Source organism: Asparagus officinalis, chromosome 4, assembly GCF_001876935.1.
Source record: "Asparagus officinalis chromosome 4, Aspof.V1, whole genome shotgun sequence".
NCBI lineage: Eukaryota > Viridiplantae > Streptophyta > Magnoliopsida > Asparagales > Asparagaceae > Asparagus > Asparagus officinalis.
In genome coordinates, this window is record NC_033797.1 from 2539986 (window position 1) to 2558994 (window position 19009).

General features: G+C 38.7%; 1 protein-coding gene across 1 annotated transcript; it reads right to left on the reverse strand.

Moving 5' to 3' along the window:
• Window positions 982–16915, reverse strand: LOC109836349 (cytochrome P450 CYP736A12-like). The gene is made up of 4 exons (XM_020404223.1): window positions 16571–16915; window positions 13596–13599; window positions 1911–2135; window positions 982–1655 (listed from the first exon to the last, which is right to left on the reverse strand). The coding sequence occupies exons 1-4, from the start codon at window positions 16621–16623 to the stop codon at window positions 1044–1046; spliced, it is 894 nt and encodes a 297-aa protein (XP_020259812.1). The 5' UTR covers window positions 16624–16915; the 3' UTR covers window positions 982–1043.

The following is a 19009-nucleotide window of genomic DNA, read 5'->3' on the forward strand; positions in this document are numbered from 1 at the left end:
GCGAACGGAGACCTTTGAGGAGATGATTCTTTGTTTGAGGAGATGATTCTTGTTGGAGGAGGAGTTCTCCTCCTCTAATTTACTTCGTCTAATAAAGAAATGGTGAGGAATGGAAACAAAAAATAAACGAATCGGAACTAGAGAGGCATGCGCGTATAATAACGGGTATTTATAAACCAAAAAAAATGACGGGATATTTGTAAATTAAAAAACGCGTATGATACGTGTGAGATATACGCGTGAGAATTTGCACGTGAGAGAAAACATGCGCATGAAATAAACTCCGTATTTTGGTGAGATGTAATGACCATGGATAACTATAAGCCCATGTGCTATGAATTATGTGAAGTAAATGAAAAAGGCACCATTTATGTTACTTTCGAAAAGAAAAGTATATTTGTTTCTTTAAAAACTCTACTTCCAATACTTCCTTAGAAGTTGATGTGGCACCTACATGACATCTCTACTTTTTGAATCTTTTTCCTCCCCTCAAAGCTCTGAATACCTCGGAAGTAGATTAAATTGAGTCGATTTAGGAATAAAATCATTTTTGTTATTATATGGATATTTCCATACTCTAAATAAGATTCCGAAAAAACGAAACAAACAAAACAAAGTACTTCCGCTACTTCCAAATTCATTCAAAAGTAATAGATTTGATTTACTTCTTACTTCTAATACTTCCTATCAACCAAACATGCCTTGCAGATATGAAGATGAAGAAGGAAAACATAGAAATCGACGACGACGAAGAGAAACCATTTCAAGAATCGATAGCCCAAAGCCTATCCCCGGACAAATCCAGCGGTTCGACTCCTTAGGTATGAGTGAAGTATCTATAGCGTTCTAATTGCAACTCAATGTTATGATGACTAAAGTTTCTGCAACTTTTGTCGGATGGCACTCAAGAACTCAAATTCATCTTCTTTACTAATACATACAGGAGATTAAAACTGCAAGATTTTCGATCCAAATCCCTAGTCTTGTCACGACTTTATTAATATATAACCCAATCTCACGGCTACATTAATTAATTTGGCTAATTAAATCGAAAGGCGGGAAATTGGAGTAGCCTCCAAATGAGCTACCCTCGACATAATAAACCCAAACCTCTCATCCATTTCCAACCCAGAAGGCGACACGCCGTGCGGAAGTCTCCAGTCAAAGCAATGAACTAGCTGGGCCAGCACCAGCGGCACCACCGACAGCCCGAAGCTCATGCCGGCACAAATTCTACGGCCGGATCCAAACGGAAAATAGTGAAAATCATGGCCCTTGAACTCCGGGCTGGTTTTCTCGAACCTCTCGGGTATGAACTCCTCGGCGTTGGGCCAGAAGTCCGGATCCCGGGCCACCGCCCAAGAGCATAACGTGATGTTCGAGCCGGCTGGGATACGGTAGCCATCAAGGGAGATGTCCATCCTGTTGCGGCGGGAGACGAAGGCAGTTAACCCATGGAGCCTGAGTGATTCTTTGATCACCATCCCCAAATAGGCGAGTTTCGGTATGTCCGACTCCTCGACCATTCGACGAGGGCCCACAACTCTCATCAGTTCGTCTTGAAGCTTCTTCATGATCCTAGGATGCCTTATCAACTCGGTGAAGGCCCAGTCGATGCCGTAGGAAGTTGAATCTAGAGCAGTCATGAGCACCTCCTGCAACGAATTATCGAGTCGTATTCCTGAATGTTATTAAAATGTCTGGCATGCATAATATCGTTTAATAAAAATATTTATAGTATCATATAAGATCGGTTTTGTTAGTTTCATCGTCATACAAATCAGAGTACATAAGCGCAAAACAAGGATGTTTTTTAAGGTATTTAAATGGCAATACATTAACAATGCATAAAACAACTACGCCCACTAGATGGAAATTGTCATGTGAATGTGCATGCATGGTTTCCTTACCATAAGTATAGCCTTGATGCTACTCATGCAAACTTGCGACTCCAAATTGCCCATATCATTCTTGGCATCCAACAAGACATCCACAAAATCATTCTTCCTCTTTTGCCCCTTCTCCCTCAACATTAGATGCTCGTTGATGATCATCTCGAAGAAGCGACCTATCTTTTCTCTCACCGCCTTCGTCCTCCTCCTGATCCCTTGAAGATCAAACAAGCTGAGGAAAGGATGTCCAACTGGTCTACAAACTATTTTAATTCAATTCTATGTATCACGCATTTATGCACATTATTAAGTTAAAGTAAGTAACCTTCGCAGTGACGTCAACCACAGCTTTCTCCTCAGCCGCAACTTTCAACGAGTCAACAAGACTCTCGATCTCCTCCCTCTTAACAAACTCATATGACTCAACCTTGCCCGAACCAAGCAAATTGTGAACACATAACTTACGAACGTTACGCCAGTACGTTCCATGCTCGGTAAAGGCGAACCCTTTGAAGCCATAAGATAAAATATGTAGAGCCTCAGCCGGAGGCCGGTTGGAGATGGCAATGTCGTGGTTCTTGAAGAGTTTCTCGATGAGGGAAGGGGAGGAGATGAAGATGGATGTGGTTGAGCCGAGTTTGAGGTGGACGATGGGGCCGTATGTTTTGGTGAGGCTGGAAATGAAGCGATGGGGGGAGGAGGTTAAAATGTGCAGGTTTCCGATGATGGGGAGTGGGCGGGGACCTGGTGCAAGACGTTTAGGGCCTCGGAGGTAGAAGATTACGAGGATCATTACGATTAAGGGTAAGAGGAGGACGACGAGTGGGGATGCCATGGCCGAAGACTAAAGTTCGGGTTTGATGACGCAGCGCGGAAGTGATAACCTTGGAATCCACCAAGATTGTTCTCTGAATCCACAAAGAACGATATTCAAATCCACGAAAACAATATTGAAAAGAGAAATTTTATTGATAAAAAGATATTATTCTTTGGGGTTAGATGACTTTTCTTAAATAGAAAAAATAAATAAAACTACAATAAGACTAAAATTACAAAAAATATAAAGTATCAAATTCTATCCTAAAAAGACTCCATATAATAGAGGAAACAAATTATGAATCAAAATTAATTTGTTTACTAACCTAATTTGACTCTAATATTAAATTTATTTCCTAATCTAAATAGACTCCAACTTTATTACTAAAAATAAACTAAAAGCTAATTGTTTTCGGATTTTAGTCAAATCTAGGTATTACTGATGAGATTTTAAAAATCTGATAATCTAGTTGGCTTCGTCTCGTCGAGATAGGAGATTTACATATTAGTCAGAATCCGCCTTATGGGTTGGAAGATATGGTTGTTTCTTTGCGGAAGTCAATAATACGTATAAATCTGTATTTAGCTCGTGATTGTCTAAATCCCCCATATAATTGTCTGTTAAGTGTCCTACATTAGTCTCCCCTTGTTGAAAGAAGTTCGACCCCGAGCTTATATTTGGTAGAATAGTAGCTTCATTGATAAATAATTTTCTTGTCTTACAACGATCAGTATCTGCCTTGTACTTAGCATTGATCTTCTCCAACTGTTGTTTTGCCTATTCGGCTAGGACTTCTTCTGAATCAAATTTTGAATTATATTTCACACACCATATTTACGTGACTGACAGCATGTGGATCTGCAATTGACTTGAAAACTCCTCAAAATATGTTCTATGCTGCCTCTCATATTCTAGTGATTGAAGTATTATCAAATTCTATCCTAAAAAGACTTTCTATAATAGAGGAAATAAATCATGAATCAAAATTAAATTTGTTTCCTAATCTAATTTGACTCTAATATTGAATTTATTTCCTAATCTAAATAGACTCCAACTTTATTACTAAAAATAAACTAAAAACTGATATTTTTGAATTTTAGTCTAAACTAGGTATTACAGATGATATTTTAAAATTTTGACAATCTATTTGGCTCCGTCTCATAGAGATAGGCGATTTATATATATAATATGTTAGAATCCGTCTTCTGGGTTGGAAGATATGATTGTTTCTTTGCGGAAGTCAATAATACGTATAAATCTGTATTTAGCCCGTGATTGTCCGAATCCTTAATGAAATTGTCTGTTAAGCATTCTACATCATTTGAGGAGCTAGCTAGATTGAGGTAATTGGTGTGAGGAGGTAGGATGAGGAGAGAACACATTATATAGGCCATCTCATCGAAGATTGAAGAAGATTTGCCTAAGATTTGCTCAATTACTACTTGTGTTCTTCCTCCTTGGCATGTATCGGAGGCAACTCTTCCATATCTCCTTTTGAGCAAGATTTGCTGAAGCAGACCTCCATGCCAAATCTTGAGAGCCATGTGGTGGAATGGTATCAACCTATCGGACGATTCTGGCACCGATGTGATGATGTCATCGATGCTATCATCAATCTTACCGCAGATGATATGGTTATTAATATATACTTATATAGGCTTACATACAGTATATAGCAAACTAATATGTAAGTATATACTAATGCATACTTATATAATTATGATAAAAATCTAATTTTTTTAATCAATTTTTAGCCAAAGGAAAAATCCGGGCCGACCTAACTCGGACCCGGGCCCGGCTCAAGCAACCTGGGTCCAGGTTCGGGTTAGACATTTTTCCCGACCGGGGCCTAGAAATCCGGGCCGGGCTGGCCCATTTGAACAGCCCTACATATATACTTTAATTTAAAATTTCATGAAATTGGAAGAACTATTTTTCTCAATTCCATAACAAACTGAAACCACATCAAGATGCAAGCCATATTTCACAATTCTATTATTGAACGCACAAATGCATGTAACTTGAGACCTCATTTCCCAATACCACTTGAAATGTAAAGATTACATGAAAATATGATATGTGTATATATATGGTTCTTTTCTGTTTTAATCCCCGCAAGTTTTTAAGTGATTTGAAATTAATCCATATGGTTAGACGTGGATTCAAATAGAAGAAATATTGTTCATTTTTGGGTGCGATAGTAGTTTAACCAATTAGTATTCAAATACAAAATCTTAAATTGAGCACAAACTGGGGAATGTTATGCAATATTTACTTAAATCTATTGTTGAACTTGGTTTTGATGTTGGTTTTGGTTGATTTTGTTGTGCGCGGCGGAACAAACACAAACGCAGAGAGAGAAAACCAAAAACAATCCAAAATAATGACACCAACTCAAACACAAAAGTTTAACGTGGTTCGGCAAATTGCCTACGTCCACAGGGCAAAAAGGTATGGGTTTCCACTATAGAGAAAGAGAGTACAAAGTAGAGATTACAAGATCACTCAACTAACCTCTCAAACAAATCTCTCAAATCTCTTAAACTAAACCCTCAAACAAATTGCTCAGAAAGATCTCTCTTTTCTGTGCTCAAAATCACCTTCAAGCTACCCAATCAATCTATAGAAAACCCTAAAAAACGTGGCTCTATTTATAACAAAACATAATCCCAAACAGATTAGGAATCTAAAACGAGTCTGCCACACGCTGGTGTGACACACACCATACCCATGGCAAACAGGTCAGATTCTGTCACGTCAGGGTGTGGCAGACACCACACTCATGACAAACAGGGCAGATTCTGCCACACCATGCCAACTGGGTGTGGCAAACACCACACCAGGGTGTGGTGGAGTCTGTCTTGCTTATTTTTTACATTTTTCTCAATTCTTTTCCTCAATTTCTTCGCCGTTTCACAATTCTCCACCTCGGCGAAGTTTTTTTAAAACTGAGCCGACACCAACCAAATCAAACGTCTCACTTGTTGCGTCCAGTACGAAGTGAAATAAAACCATGACAACGAACTCAATCCACAACAAGTCGAGACCCAAACGAGAATACGAACACTCTCTAAATATCGGTATCAACTCACCAAATCGGCTGCATCAAATTGACCAAGAATTAATGTTCGACATCAAACATCCAATGGAGTTTTACCTCCAATCATAGCATGCATCAAATTGACCAAGAATTAATGTTCGACATCAAACATCCAATGGAGTTTTACCTCCAATCATAGCAGTCGACAACCTATGACCAAGATGACCCAAATATGTCAAAGCCTCAACACCAGAATCAATGTTCGACATCAAACGTCGGTCCTCCTCCAGCAAGGAATAACTCATCAAATCTGTCATCTCATCTTGTTGTCCCAAGATTTTCTTTCCACCAAAGTGTCTCAAAATACCGTGAGCTCAACTCGAATGCAAAAACAAGTCCCTCTTGTACCTCCCACCAAAATCAGAATGAAGTATCTTCACCTTTCTGCCAATCTCACACTTCTTCAATCTGTTGGAGACTACTAGGTCTTTATCCAAAGGGGATTTGGTTACAACCCAAACACGCCTAGAATAACCATCAACAAAGGAAATCAAACATCTATTACCTCCCAATGATGCCTCTTTGGAAGGCCCCCAAACATCCGTGTGAACTCCACCTAAAAGACCCTTAGAGCAGTGAATATAGGTGCCAAACTTCACCTCGGTCTTCTTGCTCACATCAAAGTGTTCACCGGACTTCAAATTATAGGTATGTGCACCTATCTCCAAATCAATACTAGAATGACTACGCTCCAAATGTTGTAGTCTAGTCGAATTAATAGAAGTCGCTAGCTCTCTACCTATTACCGAACTTCCAATCAAATAGTACAGGTTATTCCTTCTGGCGCCCTTCATCATAATCAAAGAGTTTCACGATCTCGAGAACCATGTCCTCAACACGAACCTTCAGACCCTCTCCAACCAAAGCTCCAATTGAGATTAAGTTCTTCCCCAAGAAAGAAAGATATCTCACACCATATAACTCCCTAACTGTCCTGTCAAACATCTTGATGTGAATTATTCCTATCCCAAGGATCTGACATGCACGGTTGTCACCCATGTACACCACACCACTATCCAACTTCTCAAAACCGGAGAAACATTTCTTTCTAGGGCACACATGATAGGTCGCACCACTATCCAACATCCACTCGGTTTCCTCCGAATAGCTACCCGTAGGACTGATAGAAAGCGAATAAATAGAAGTATCAGAAATATTATCATCCAATATAACGATATTTGCTTCTGATGATGGTAGCTTTATTTTTCCCTTCTGTTTATTCTTCATCCATTCGTCAAGCTTTGGACAATCTTTCTTCCAATGATCAGTCTCCTTGCACCAAGCACACTGATCTTTTCTAACTGTAGGATGCCTTACTCTAGACTGTGACTTCCAAATCTTTCGGTTTGAATTCTTCCTTCTTACAACCAACACATCCGCTACTGTGTCACTTGTAGACTCCTTATCTTTATTTCGAAGTTGATAGTTAACAAGTGCAGTGGTGACCTCACTATACGAAAGAGATGCTTTCCCATTGATAAGAGTAAGGACGAAAGTCTCATATTCCTCGTCAGGCAAGGAACTTAATAACAACAATGTCTTGTCCTCATCTTTAATCATAACATTTACATTCGCCAAATCCGCAAGAAGTTTCGTGTAGTGGTTCATGTGATCACCAATAGAGGTTTTTTTCTTCAATTAGAAGCGATAAAACCTCCTCTTCAAATGTAAGTGATTCTCCACACTATTTGTCAAATACTTGCTCTCAAGGATATCCCAAATCTTCTTAGCTGAAGTCTCATTGATCACATCATACTTTAAATCTTGAGTCAAACAAGACCTAATCATATCACACGCCGTTCGATTCATCTTCTTCCAAACCCTCTCATCAATATCATCTGGCTTGCCATCCAATTCCAAAGTATCTTCCAAATTTTGCGCGTTGAGCGCATCCAAGACTTCACATCGTCAAAGTCCAAAATTATTAGTGTCATTAAACTTCTCCACGTCTATCTTCATAGAGTGAATATTCAAACTTTCGACAGTCTTCACACCTGAAGTACCATCCACAACTCATTCTTTCCCGGCCATAATTTCTCAAAGCATCAACATCCAAAGCAGAACAAACAAAGAATAGATCCAAAACTGAGAAAAGATAGAATTTTTACCAAAAAAATCTCACCTTTAACTCCAAACAAAGCCCTAGCCAAACTATCAAAGTGATCTACTCCTCCAAATAGCCCAAGCGTAACTTGATCTCTGATACCACTTGTTGTGCGCGGCGGAACAAACGCAACGAAAAGAGAGAAAACCAAAACAATCCAAAATAACGACACCAACTCAAACACAAAAGTTTAACGTGATTCGACAAATTGCCTACGTCCACGGGGCAAAAAGGGATAGGTTTCCACTATAGAGAAAGAGGGTACAAAGTAGAAATTATAAGATCACTCAACTAATCTCTCAAACAAATCTCTCAAATCTCTCAAACTAAACCCTCAAACAAATTGCTCAGAAAGATCTTTCTTTTCTGTGCTCAAAATCACCTTCAAGATACCCAATCAATCTATAGAAAACCCTAAAAATGTGGTTCTATTTATAACAAAATACAATCTCAAACAGATTAGGATTCTAAAACGAGTCTGCCACACCCTGGTGTGACACACACCACACCCATGATAAAACAGGACATATTCTGCCACACCCTCCCACCTGAGTGTGGCAGACACCACACCAGGGTGTTGTGAAGTCTGCCTTGCTTATTTTTCAAGTTTTTCTCAATTCTTTTCCTCAATTCCTTCGCCGTTTTCACAGATTTGGTAAATTGGTAGATATATGTCGCTTGTTAACTACTATCTAACCATGATTAACAATTTGGATAGTCAAAGTAACAAACAGACTAATTTTAAAATCCTTCAAAGTTTTGGGGGACTAATCGAAAAATAATGAAGATTTAGGGGACTAAGTTCAAATAAGAAAGAGTTTGAAAGAGTTTGGAACTAATATGGAAAATCTATATTAACTATAATAGTTTTGTTTGGCAAAAAATAGGGGAGCCATGCCCATGACTCAAGCAACAAAATTTCTTGTAACATCTCAGCCTTAGTACACATCAACACGAAGTATAAATTAACAACGTACAAAATAAAACACATATAGATCCTTTCCACTACCAATCCATTAAACTACAGTGAAAAGCATGCAACAACTACTGATTTGTAAAGAAAGCCAAAATTTAGCTCAAAAAGTATACAAATTATCATAATTCAGCAATAAACTAGCATTTAATATAGTAAATAATGCTAATCTGGAACCAAATAATAAATAGAAGCAAACAAAAACAACATCCTACCAGTTATAAGAATTATATAGCATCCGGAGTTTTATAAATCTCAAAAAGAGTAAAGAAAATCACATAAATAGGGATCTGGATGGCAGATATACCTTTATTATTTTCCAAAACCTCCCAATCCAAAATTCGATTTCATCACCCCCAATACTATCCATTATCAAGAATTTAGCGCAAAAGAAAAGATCTATCTTCTCTAATCGCATTACATTTTTTCATAAATTTGTTTAGATACGGGTAAAAGAACAAAATTTCAGATGATGTTTGGGGTGGGGGTGGGGGTAGGGGTGGGGTGTGGAGGGGGGGTGTTTGCGGCAAGGACTTGAGAGGTTGCAGTCAGAATTGAAACCCTAGACTAGAATTCATCTTACTTATCATCATTCTCCTTCCATCTAGACCGCCCACTGTATTGGATCCCACAGTAGACAATAAAGGCGATTGAATGGCAAGGTTGTAAATACTACAAAAATATCAGGTCAAGTGGGATAATTTTGGAAACGTTGGGACAATGAAGCTGAGAGTATGACTTGCATTAAAGGATAAAATATTTTCAATCTTTGATCAGCATATATGTGGGATATGATTCTGAGATTTGACTTATACTTTATTTATATTTGTATCCTCCAAAAAATTAAAAAAGACGTATTATACATATTAATAGTTTACCGTGTGTGTATCTATGTATTTATGTATGTATGGATAGATGGATGGATGTATGCATGGACATACACATTATTCCGATGCAAATTTTGATACTATTATATGTACTCATTTGTATTTCTATTATAAACTCACAATAAAAAAGATCCAATCCACTACACCAATTCAAAAATTATGATGAGGATCATGATTTTATCCTTTTAACATGTCTGTTAGTTGAGTGCTCTTTTTATGAGTTGATATCAGGACTTACAAAGTGTTTTTTTTTTTAAAATACACTTTAAATTTATTGCCGATGAGAATTGAACTTGAATTGATCTGATGTTATGCAAAAGATCCCAACCATTGCAAAATTAGAAATTCTAGTGGAGAGGAAGGGTTATAATTTAATACTCTAACATCTTTATTAAAAAGTGCAGAACTGGATGCAACTCAAAATCCGTTAATATTAAAAGTCAGTGAACAACTAACATGGGAGATACTGTAAATGGAAACAAGAAGATGCAAAAGAATATGTAAAGGCTATTGCATAACCACGCAAAATATGTAAAGGCTTATTTTGGTCAGTTGAAGTAGTGGACCAATTGGCCCACACCTTCTTTTTTTGGTTTTGACGAGGGAACTTCCCTCCGATCCTTCGGACTATTAGTGTCAAACCCTCGGACATGGCTAAGGGGCATCCTTCAATATATGGCCTCAAATATTTCAAGAAACTAAATTCTCGGGAGAGTCGAATCTGGGATCTTTGACTATTACTCGTATCTAGCTTACCAAATCGGCTAGCCCCTCTTGGATTGCCCACACCTTTGACAATACTAAATGGAAGGGTCGGGATAGAATTGTTGAGTTTCTAAGAATGTAAGGGCGAGTGAGCAAATAGACAAGTTTGGGGGTAAAAATATGCAAATATGGATGACTTGATGGGTACTTATGCAAAATGACTCAAGCAACAAAATTTCTTGTAACATCTCAGCCTTAGTACACATCAACACGAAGTATAAATTAACAACGTACAAAATAAAACACATATAGATCCTTTCCACTACCAATCCATTAAACTACAGTGAAAAGCATGCAACAACTACTGATTTGTAAAGAAAGCCAAAATTTAGCTCAAAAAGTATACAAATTATCATAATTCAGCAATAAACTAGCATTTAATATAGTAAATAATGCTAATCTGGAACCAAATAATAAATAGAAGCAAACAAAAACAACATCCTACCAGTTATAAGAATTATATAGCATCCGGAGTTTTATAAATCTCAAAAAGAGTAAAGAAAATCACATAAATAGGGATCTGGATGGCAGATATACCTTTATTATTTTCCAAAACCTCCCAATCCAAAATTCGATTTCATCACCCCCAATACTATCCATTATCAAGAATTTAGCGCAAAAGAAAAGATCTATCTTCTCTAATCGCATTACATTTTTTCATAAATTTGTTTAGATACGGGTAAAAGAACAAAATTTCAGATGATGTTTGGGGTGGGGGTGGGGGTAGGGGTGGGGTGTGGAGGGGGGGTGTTTGCGGCAAGGACTTGAGAGGTTGCAGTCAGAATTGAAACCCTAGACTAGAATTCATCTTACTTATCATCATTCTCCTTCCATCTAGACCGCCCACTGTATTGGATCCCACAGTAGACAATAAAGGCGATTGAATGGCAAGGTTGTAAATACTACAAAAATATCAGGTCAAGTGGGATAATTTTGGAAACTTTGGGACAATGAAGCTGAGAGTATGACTTGCATTAAAGGATAAAATATTTTCAATCTTTGATCAGCATATATGTGGGATATGATTCTGAGATTTGACTTATACTTTATTTATATTTGTATCCTCCAAAAAATTAAAAAAGACGTATTATACATATTAATAGTTTACCGTGTGTGTATCTATGTATTTATGTATGTATGGATAGATGGATGGATGTATGCATGGACATACACATTATTCCGATGCAAATATTGATACTATTATATGTACTCATTTGTATTTCTATTATAAACTCACAATAAAAAAGATCCAATCCACTACACCAATTCAAAAATTATGATGAGGATCATGATTTTATCCTTTTAACATGTCTGTTAGTTGAGTGCTCTTTTTATGAGTTGATATCAGGACTTACAAAGTGTTTTTTTTTTTAAAATACACTTTAAATTTATTGCCGATGAGAATTGAACTTGAATTGATCTGATGTTATGCAAAAGATCCCAACCATTGCAAAATTAGAAATTCTAGTGGAGAGGAAGGGTTATAATTTAATACTCTAACATCTTTATTAAAAAGTGCAGAACTGGATGCAACTCAAAATCCGTTAATATTAAAAGTCAGTGAACAACTAACATGGGAGATACTGTAAATGGAAACAAGAAGATGCAAAAGAATATGTAAAGGCTATTGCATAACCACGCAAAATATGTAAAGGCTTATTTTGGTCAGTTGAAGTAGTGGACCAATTGGCCCACACCTTCTTTTTTTGGTTTTGACGAGTGAACTTCCCTCTGATCCTTCGGACTATTAGTGTCAAACCCTCGGACATGGCTAAGGGGCATCCTTCAATATATGGCCTCAAATATTTCAGGAAACTAAATTCTCGGGAGAGTCGAATCTGGGATCTTTGACTATTACTCGTATCTAGCTTACCAAATCGGCTAGCCCCTCTTGGATTGCCCACACATTTCCTTTAGGGCTTGTTTGGATTGAGGGGAATAAGGGAGAGGAGAAGTTAGGCGAACCATTCACCTTATTTGGGAACATTTAGGAGGTGAAGTTATTCACATTAGTTCCCCTTGGTTCACCCATTAATAGTATAAAATTTGTTACCCCCCAAATTAGGGTGTAACCAAGGGGAAGGGAACTCCATTCCCTTCCCTTTTCTTCTCTCATCTAATTTCCCTTAACTTCCCTTAACCCCTTTGAAATTTAAACACACCCTTAGGCAATTAAACTACTATTAGTTGTAATCAATTGATTAAAATCCTAATGTCTATATTCACTTGATTTGAGGGTTTTTTTTGAAAAGGCAGGTAGGGTAACCTAACCAGTCAAGTCCTCAACAACACTCTGTCTCAAAAATAAAGGGATAGAAACAGACCAAAAACAAGAGGACAAACAATCAACCGACTTAGTTGGGAATTAGTAACACCATTACTAGTGCGCCTTACATAAGAAACTTTAGAGCAGCCAGTAATAGTCAAACCAGAGCGAACTTCATCTGCAATAGGAGTCAATTAAGCAAAAGGAGAATGAGAGTGCACCAAGGAGACAACCTTTAGGAAGTCAATTTTTATCACTGAAATCCTCCAGTTCATACGCCGAACAAAGCGAATACCTTTAAGGACAACCAATAGCTCCGCATGATCCACAGACATAGGACCCCTGATCCCTATAGAGTAGCAACCAAGATCAAGTAGCTCACAATGCAACAGAACATTCTGGAAATCTAGCATTCTCGAAACATGCACCTGTCTACCATCCAGTTTCTCCCCTGGGCTCGTGATGGTATTAAAGTCATCTCCACATAATCATGGCTCAGAGGAAAGACCCCACAACCATCTCAAAAGATCCCAAGACTGGTACCATAAGTATTTTTGAGGATGGCCATAAAACCCGGTGAATCGCCGGTTCCTTCTCGCTGAGTCAACAACTGATACGTTAATGTGCCCTGGAAAAAAAGAACAAATAGTCACATCCATTTCATTGCCCCATAGTAACATGAGTCCACCACTTCTACCTCTATTATCCACCACAAAGCAATTCTGGAAACCCAACTGAGATCTCATTATATGCGCCCACCTACCAGAAAGTCTAGTCTTCGAAAGAAAGACTAGACTTGGGGAATGAGTCTGCATCAATCTGCGAAAAGCAGTCAACATTTTAGGGTTCCCCAGTCCCTGAACGTTCCAACAAAAGCAACTCATGGCTCCTGGTGCCCATGGCTACCAGGGTGCACCTCAACAAGAATAAAATCTGGACTGGAAATCACTAATTGTGCTCTCTTCTCATGTACATCGAGAGGATTCTTTAGAGAATCTTTCTTGCATTTGCCTCCTTTCTCTTTCTGTTTAGAGCCATGTTATCCTGACCCTCTAGAAAGCCTCTTCTAGGTCGATATAGCCTGATTTCCGAAGGTGGATGTGGAAACAATAACATCATACAAATCAGAGCCAACACCGGTATCCATAGGCAAGGGTATAGGAGGGGTTTCACACCTCACCGTGACTGGAATTATCTGTAGTGGAGCACTACCACGTGAATCATCACCCTGAGTATCATCTGAGACCACCTGAGATGATGGTTGTTTTTGCCCCTCACGATCTGCTTCAGTTGCTCCAGAAGACCGAGTCTCAAAGGCCTTGAAAAATGGAGGGGGTTCTATGAGCCAAGAACCATATCTGCTTTTGGATGTGATAAAAATATCATCGACTTGTAACACTTCGTTTGTCACACTCAGTGGCTTTATGGCCAATAATACCACTTGAAAAGAAAAAGTTAGGAAGTCTCTCATAGGTGAGAAAGAACTTCTCAATCTCCCCGGTCTCTTTCAAAGCAAACATGTATGCCTCTTTTTAGAGGCTTAGTAATATTCACAAGAATTCTCAGCCCCATATTGTTATCCCGCAAATCAATCTCTTTAAGCTCTCCTATAAGCGAGCCATAGTCTCTAATGCACATCTCGTTCATCGCAGCCAGTGGTACATTCTTGACGTTTATCCAAAATAAAGTTGAAGAGAAATCCAGAAAAGTTGGGGCACCGACCCCACAAGGAACAATCAAATTGAGCAAGTTCCTTTCAAAGCACCATGACCCACCATCAAACACTTTCTCCCTATCTGCATCGGAACCGAATCTGAAAAGGAAAGTATTCCTTCCATTATAATGTTCCAGGAAGGGGGGGCATCTACAATCCATATCTTCCTAAGGACACACTCAAGACCATCTCTATTAGCAATCTTCCTACCAAAAACCTTCCCCAAGAGACAATTGTTAAGGGAAGGCGAATTCGTCCGGTCCTTAGTTGACAGAAAAACAGGGTCATCTTCGTTGTCTAAGCTGCATTTGACATAAAGCTCGACCAGCCCATCATCATCAATTCTCGTCATGTTCCAAATTGATTTGGAGCCGAGAGGCTACTTGAAACGGATACCGTTAATATGAGACTGATAGACGGTCTTAAAACGATGAGACCGTTAATTTGAGTCTGAGAGACAGCTTAAACGACGATGTCATTAATTGGAGACCGAAAGGAGGTCCTAAAATGGCGATGCCATTAATTGAATATGAAACGGCGGTGCCGTTAATTAAATATGAAATGGTGATGCCGTTAAATAAATATGAAACAACGATGTCGTTAATTAATTATGAAACGGCAATGCCGTTCGTGTGAGCTAAGAGACAGCTACCTCAAAGGCCGAGATGTGGGAAACTCTGAAGACTGCCGTGAGGGTTGGGGACGAGACTCGGATCTCGCTAAATAATTCGCCACAAAACTATCGGAGTGAGACAGGAAGGGTCGTGCCTCACAAAGATTGTACAAACCGGTCAGAGAAAAAAAATAAAAAAAGACGGTCGTGCCGATAGAGTTCCGTCACGAGTGAGGGGGAGAGAAGCGTTACGCGCTTCTAGAGAGAAAAAGGAACGGACTGAGATCTAGGGTTTTTAAAACCCTAGAGAGTGGGCTACAAGAGAGAGAGCCGACTGAAAACTAGGGTTTTCAAAACCCTAGAGAGGGCGGCTACGAGAGAGCCGACTGAAAAATGAATCGTACTTGAATTGAGGGTTTGAGGTTACAATCTCGCCATATCATTGCATATGTCAATATACATACACGCACACGCATAACAATGTGACTTAGCTTAAGGAGCTTGTAATACTCTAACTTAGAAAAAAAAATGCATCAATAAGAATTAGAATCATGAGATTTGTTACAAAACAATTTACTTATCGGAAGTATGAAAATATCCATGAGATTTTGAATATGCAAGTGTTTCGATCTAATTTTCCATGTCTTATTATTACTAATGTGGAACTAATACATGACTAATTAATTTACATCACAACAAGCTTAAGGCGATAAATGGGGATAGCATCCAAAGGTACATCCCTAGACACGATGAATCCAAAACTTTCCCTTCATTTTATCTGGGGCCAACACATCACTTTGAGGTTCCCAATCAAAATAATGTACCAGCTGGGCCAGCACAAGGGGCACCACCGACAGCCCAAAGCTCATGCCCGGACAAATTCTACGGCCGGATCCAAATCGGGCCTACTGTTTTCAAACCTCTCGGGTACGAACTCCTCAGCATTGGGCCAAAAGTCCGGGTCTCGGGCCATGGCCCAAGAACATACCGTGATGTTAGAGCTCTACAAGGGCACCAATGAATACCTCCTGCAATAAATGACAAAATATCAATTAATAAAAAATATATACATAGAATCGTATAACAGTTTAATTTTTTTATTTCATTGTAATAGCGCTGTAAGTACTATTCGGAGTACGTGAGTGCAAAACAAGGAATTTTTTATGAGGTATTTAAATGGCAGTAAACAGCTAGTTTAGATGGAAATTAACCAGTAGCTTGTTTTATTACCGGAAGTATATAGCCTTGATGTTACTCTTATCATTTAAGCTATCCAACAAACTAATCATCGAAAAAGTCATTCTTCTTCTTCCCCTTCTCCCTCAGCGTTAAATGCTCCTCGATGACCATCTCGAGAAACTGATCGATCTTTAATTTCTCTCACCACCATCGTCCTCCGCCTGATCCCCTGTAGATCAAACAAGCGGAGGAAAGGCGACGCGTCGTTGAGGTTGGATGATCCAATAACTCTCATCCCTTCCCCAAAATGCATGTTCACCGAATTATACACCGGCAATGCTTTCCCTCCATGAACTAATTTCTCCCCATCATAATCCTATACATTGGTCTCCCACAAACAACCACACCTAACAATTAATTAACAATGAAATGACCATGGCTAAAATTGGGTAGAAATTGGCGAATATTTCCAAAATAGGTCGATTTTTTTAAAATATGTTTCTAAAGATGTCTAAAATAGAAATTTGTCCTTTATAAATCTCAAAAATAACAAAGAAAATCATATAAATCCATAAAGAAAATCATATAAATCCAGATCTGGACGGTAGAATATATACCTTTATAATTTTCCAAAACATCCCAATCTAAAAAACAATTTCACCACTGGAAACACTATCCATCATCAAAAGAGTCATGCAGAAGACAAGACTCATCTTTTCTAGATGCATCACAACAATTCATTAATAATTTAGATAGTGAGAACATAGAAAAAAGGGAAAAAAAATCGATGAGAGAGAGATGGGGACTTGAGAGGTTGCCACAAGGTTTGAAACCCTAGACTAGGTTATGCGTTATTTATAATCATCCTCCTTCTGTCTATACCATCCATTAAATTGGATCACACGGTCGATAATGAACGATATCACATGGCAAGCTCGTAAATAACCGAGAAAATGTTAGGGTTTGGAACGATAAAACCGATGCTTTGACTTGCATTAAATGTTAGAGTGTACTTAGTAACTACACACTAACCCGATTAAGGCCTTAACCAGATATAATTGAATTAATATGAGGGTGGTCCGATGATAACACACTTAAGGGTCTCTTTTTTGAACTAAAAAAAAGATCCAATCTTATACAATTTTTTACCAAACCTATGGTAAGCCCTTAATTAAGGACTTGTTTGGCAAACTGAGTAAACTCGTTTTATTGAAGACAAAATGGGTCCACGTGCTCAACCCGTATTGGCAAATAAAAAAATAGACTAAATTAGTTCTTAGACAAAATGGGTCCACGTGCTCAACCAGTTTTGGCAAATAAAAAAATAGGGCAAACTAGATCTTTTGAGGCCCACTTTTGCTCAGTAACCAGACCAGAAACAAACCAAGTCTCCCTAGTCTAAAAGAGAGCTAGGTTAAAATTGCTCGAAAATAGAGTTTAATATAAATGTAGTCAAAACGAGATTTGAATTAGAACTAGGGAAAAATGTTTTAAGGCCCCAAAATAAAAAATCTGTTGTGACTAGGCCCCCCATATTATTTTTTGGGTGACAAAGCCCCCAATACATAAAGTACTTGTGTTTCAGCCCCTGTTTGCCTTCCCAACACATCACAGTGAGAAAATTTTTTAGATATTCCAAAATTACCCTTAACTCATTACCCAAAAACTGTCAGCCTCTCTCTCTCTCTCTCTCTCTCTCTCTCTCTCTCTCGGGCGGAGGCGGCGACGAGAAGAAGCCGCCACCGTCGGTGAACGTGTGAGGAGGAAGCTTCTCTTCTTGCCACTGTTGGTGAACGTCTTGCAAGAAGAGTTAGGCTTGGATGCGAGGGCGTAGGCTTTGATCAGGGTGATGAAGAGCTGCTCGCCACAGCGGAGCTTGGATGCGAATGAGGCGGGCGTGGTCGAAAAAGGAGAGAGAGGTTAGCGGGTCGGGTTGGATGCGGATGAGGCAGGCAATCTTGTTGGGGGTTGGGAAGTGGAGCCAAGGGCTAACTGGGGGAGAGCAAAAGCAATATTAGGCATCATGTTAATTTCAAAAGAGAGGAGATGGGCAGGGACATACAACGGAGAAAGCTGGACTTGGGACCACGGAGAAAATGGAGAAGAGAGGACAGAGTCATTGTGCCCTTTATGTCGGCAAACAAGACTGCTGAGAAAGGAAGAGAAAATGTCTTAACTATTAATAATTTAGTTGCAAATAGACCTCTTGTATTATGACTTTTAAGCAAGGAAGAATGTCAGGTTTTCACAACATAGATTAGTCATTCTTTGATGGGTTTGTTTTCGCCATGCACTACTAATAAGAACTGATGAAAAAGAAGTTTGATGTTTAAGTGTATATCTATTTGTTCTTTTGTGTTCTTGATTAAGCATTGACAGATACGCGATGTATCAGCTTGTTGTAGGAGTATTTGATATCGTTTGTTGTACATGTGGGTGGACTGCTTCTTACAACAATACTTTTGTTATAGAAATATAGGTTGTCCAGAATTTTATAGTACATTGTGTAAGACTTTTGTAATATGTGAAGCTGTAAGACTAATCATATTATGTATTCAAGCAATTTCAGCTGTAAGTGTAGGCATCGAAAATTACCTATAGGTCTCTACGAACAGCTCAGTGTTAAGGAACGACGATGAACGTCACTATCCGGTCCACAGGGGTTCGATTGATGTCAGTGAACGCTTGAAGTGAATCGA

Excerpts from the sequence above, each read along its gene's own strand:
- LOC109836349 (XM_020404223.1), bottom strand. The coding sequence starts at position 16,623 with ATGCATTTTGGGGAAGGGATGAGAGTTATTGGATCATCCAACCTCAAC. Across the intron at positions 1,656-1,910 it reads GCATCAAGGCTATACTTATG|GAGGTGCTCATGACTGCTCT; the intron begins GTAAGGAAACCA and ends AATTCGTTGCAG.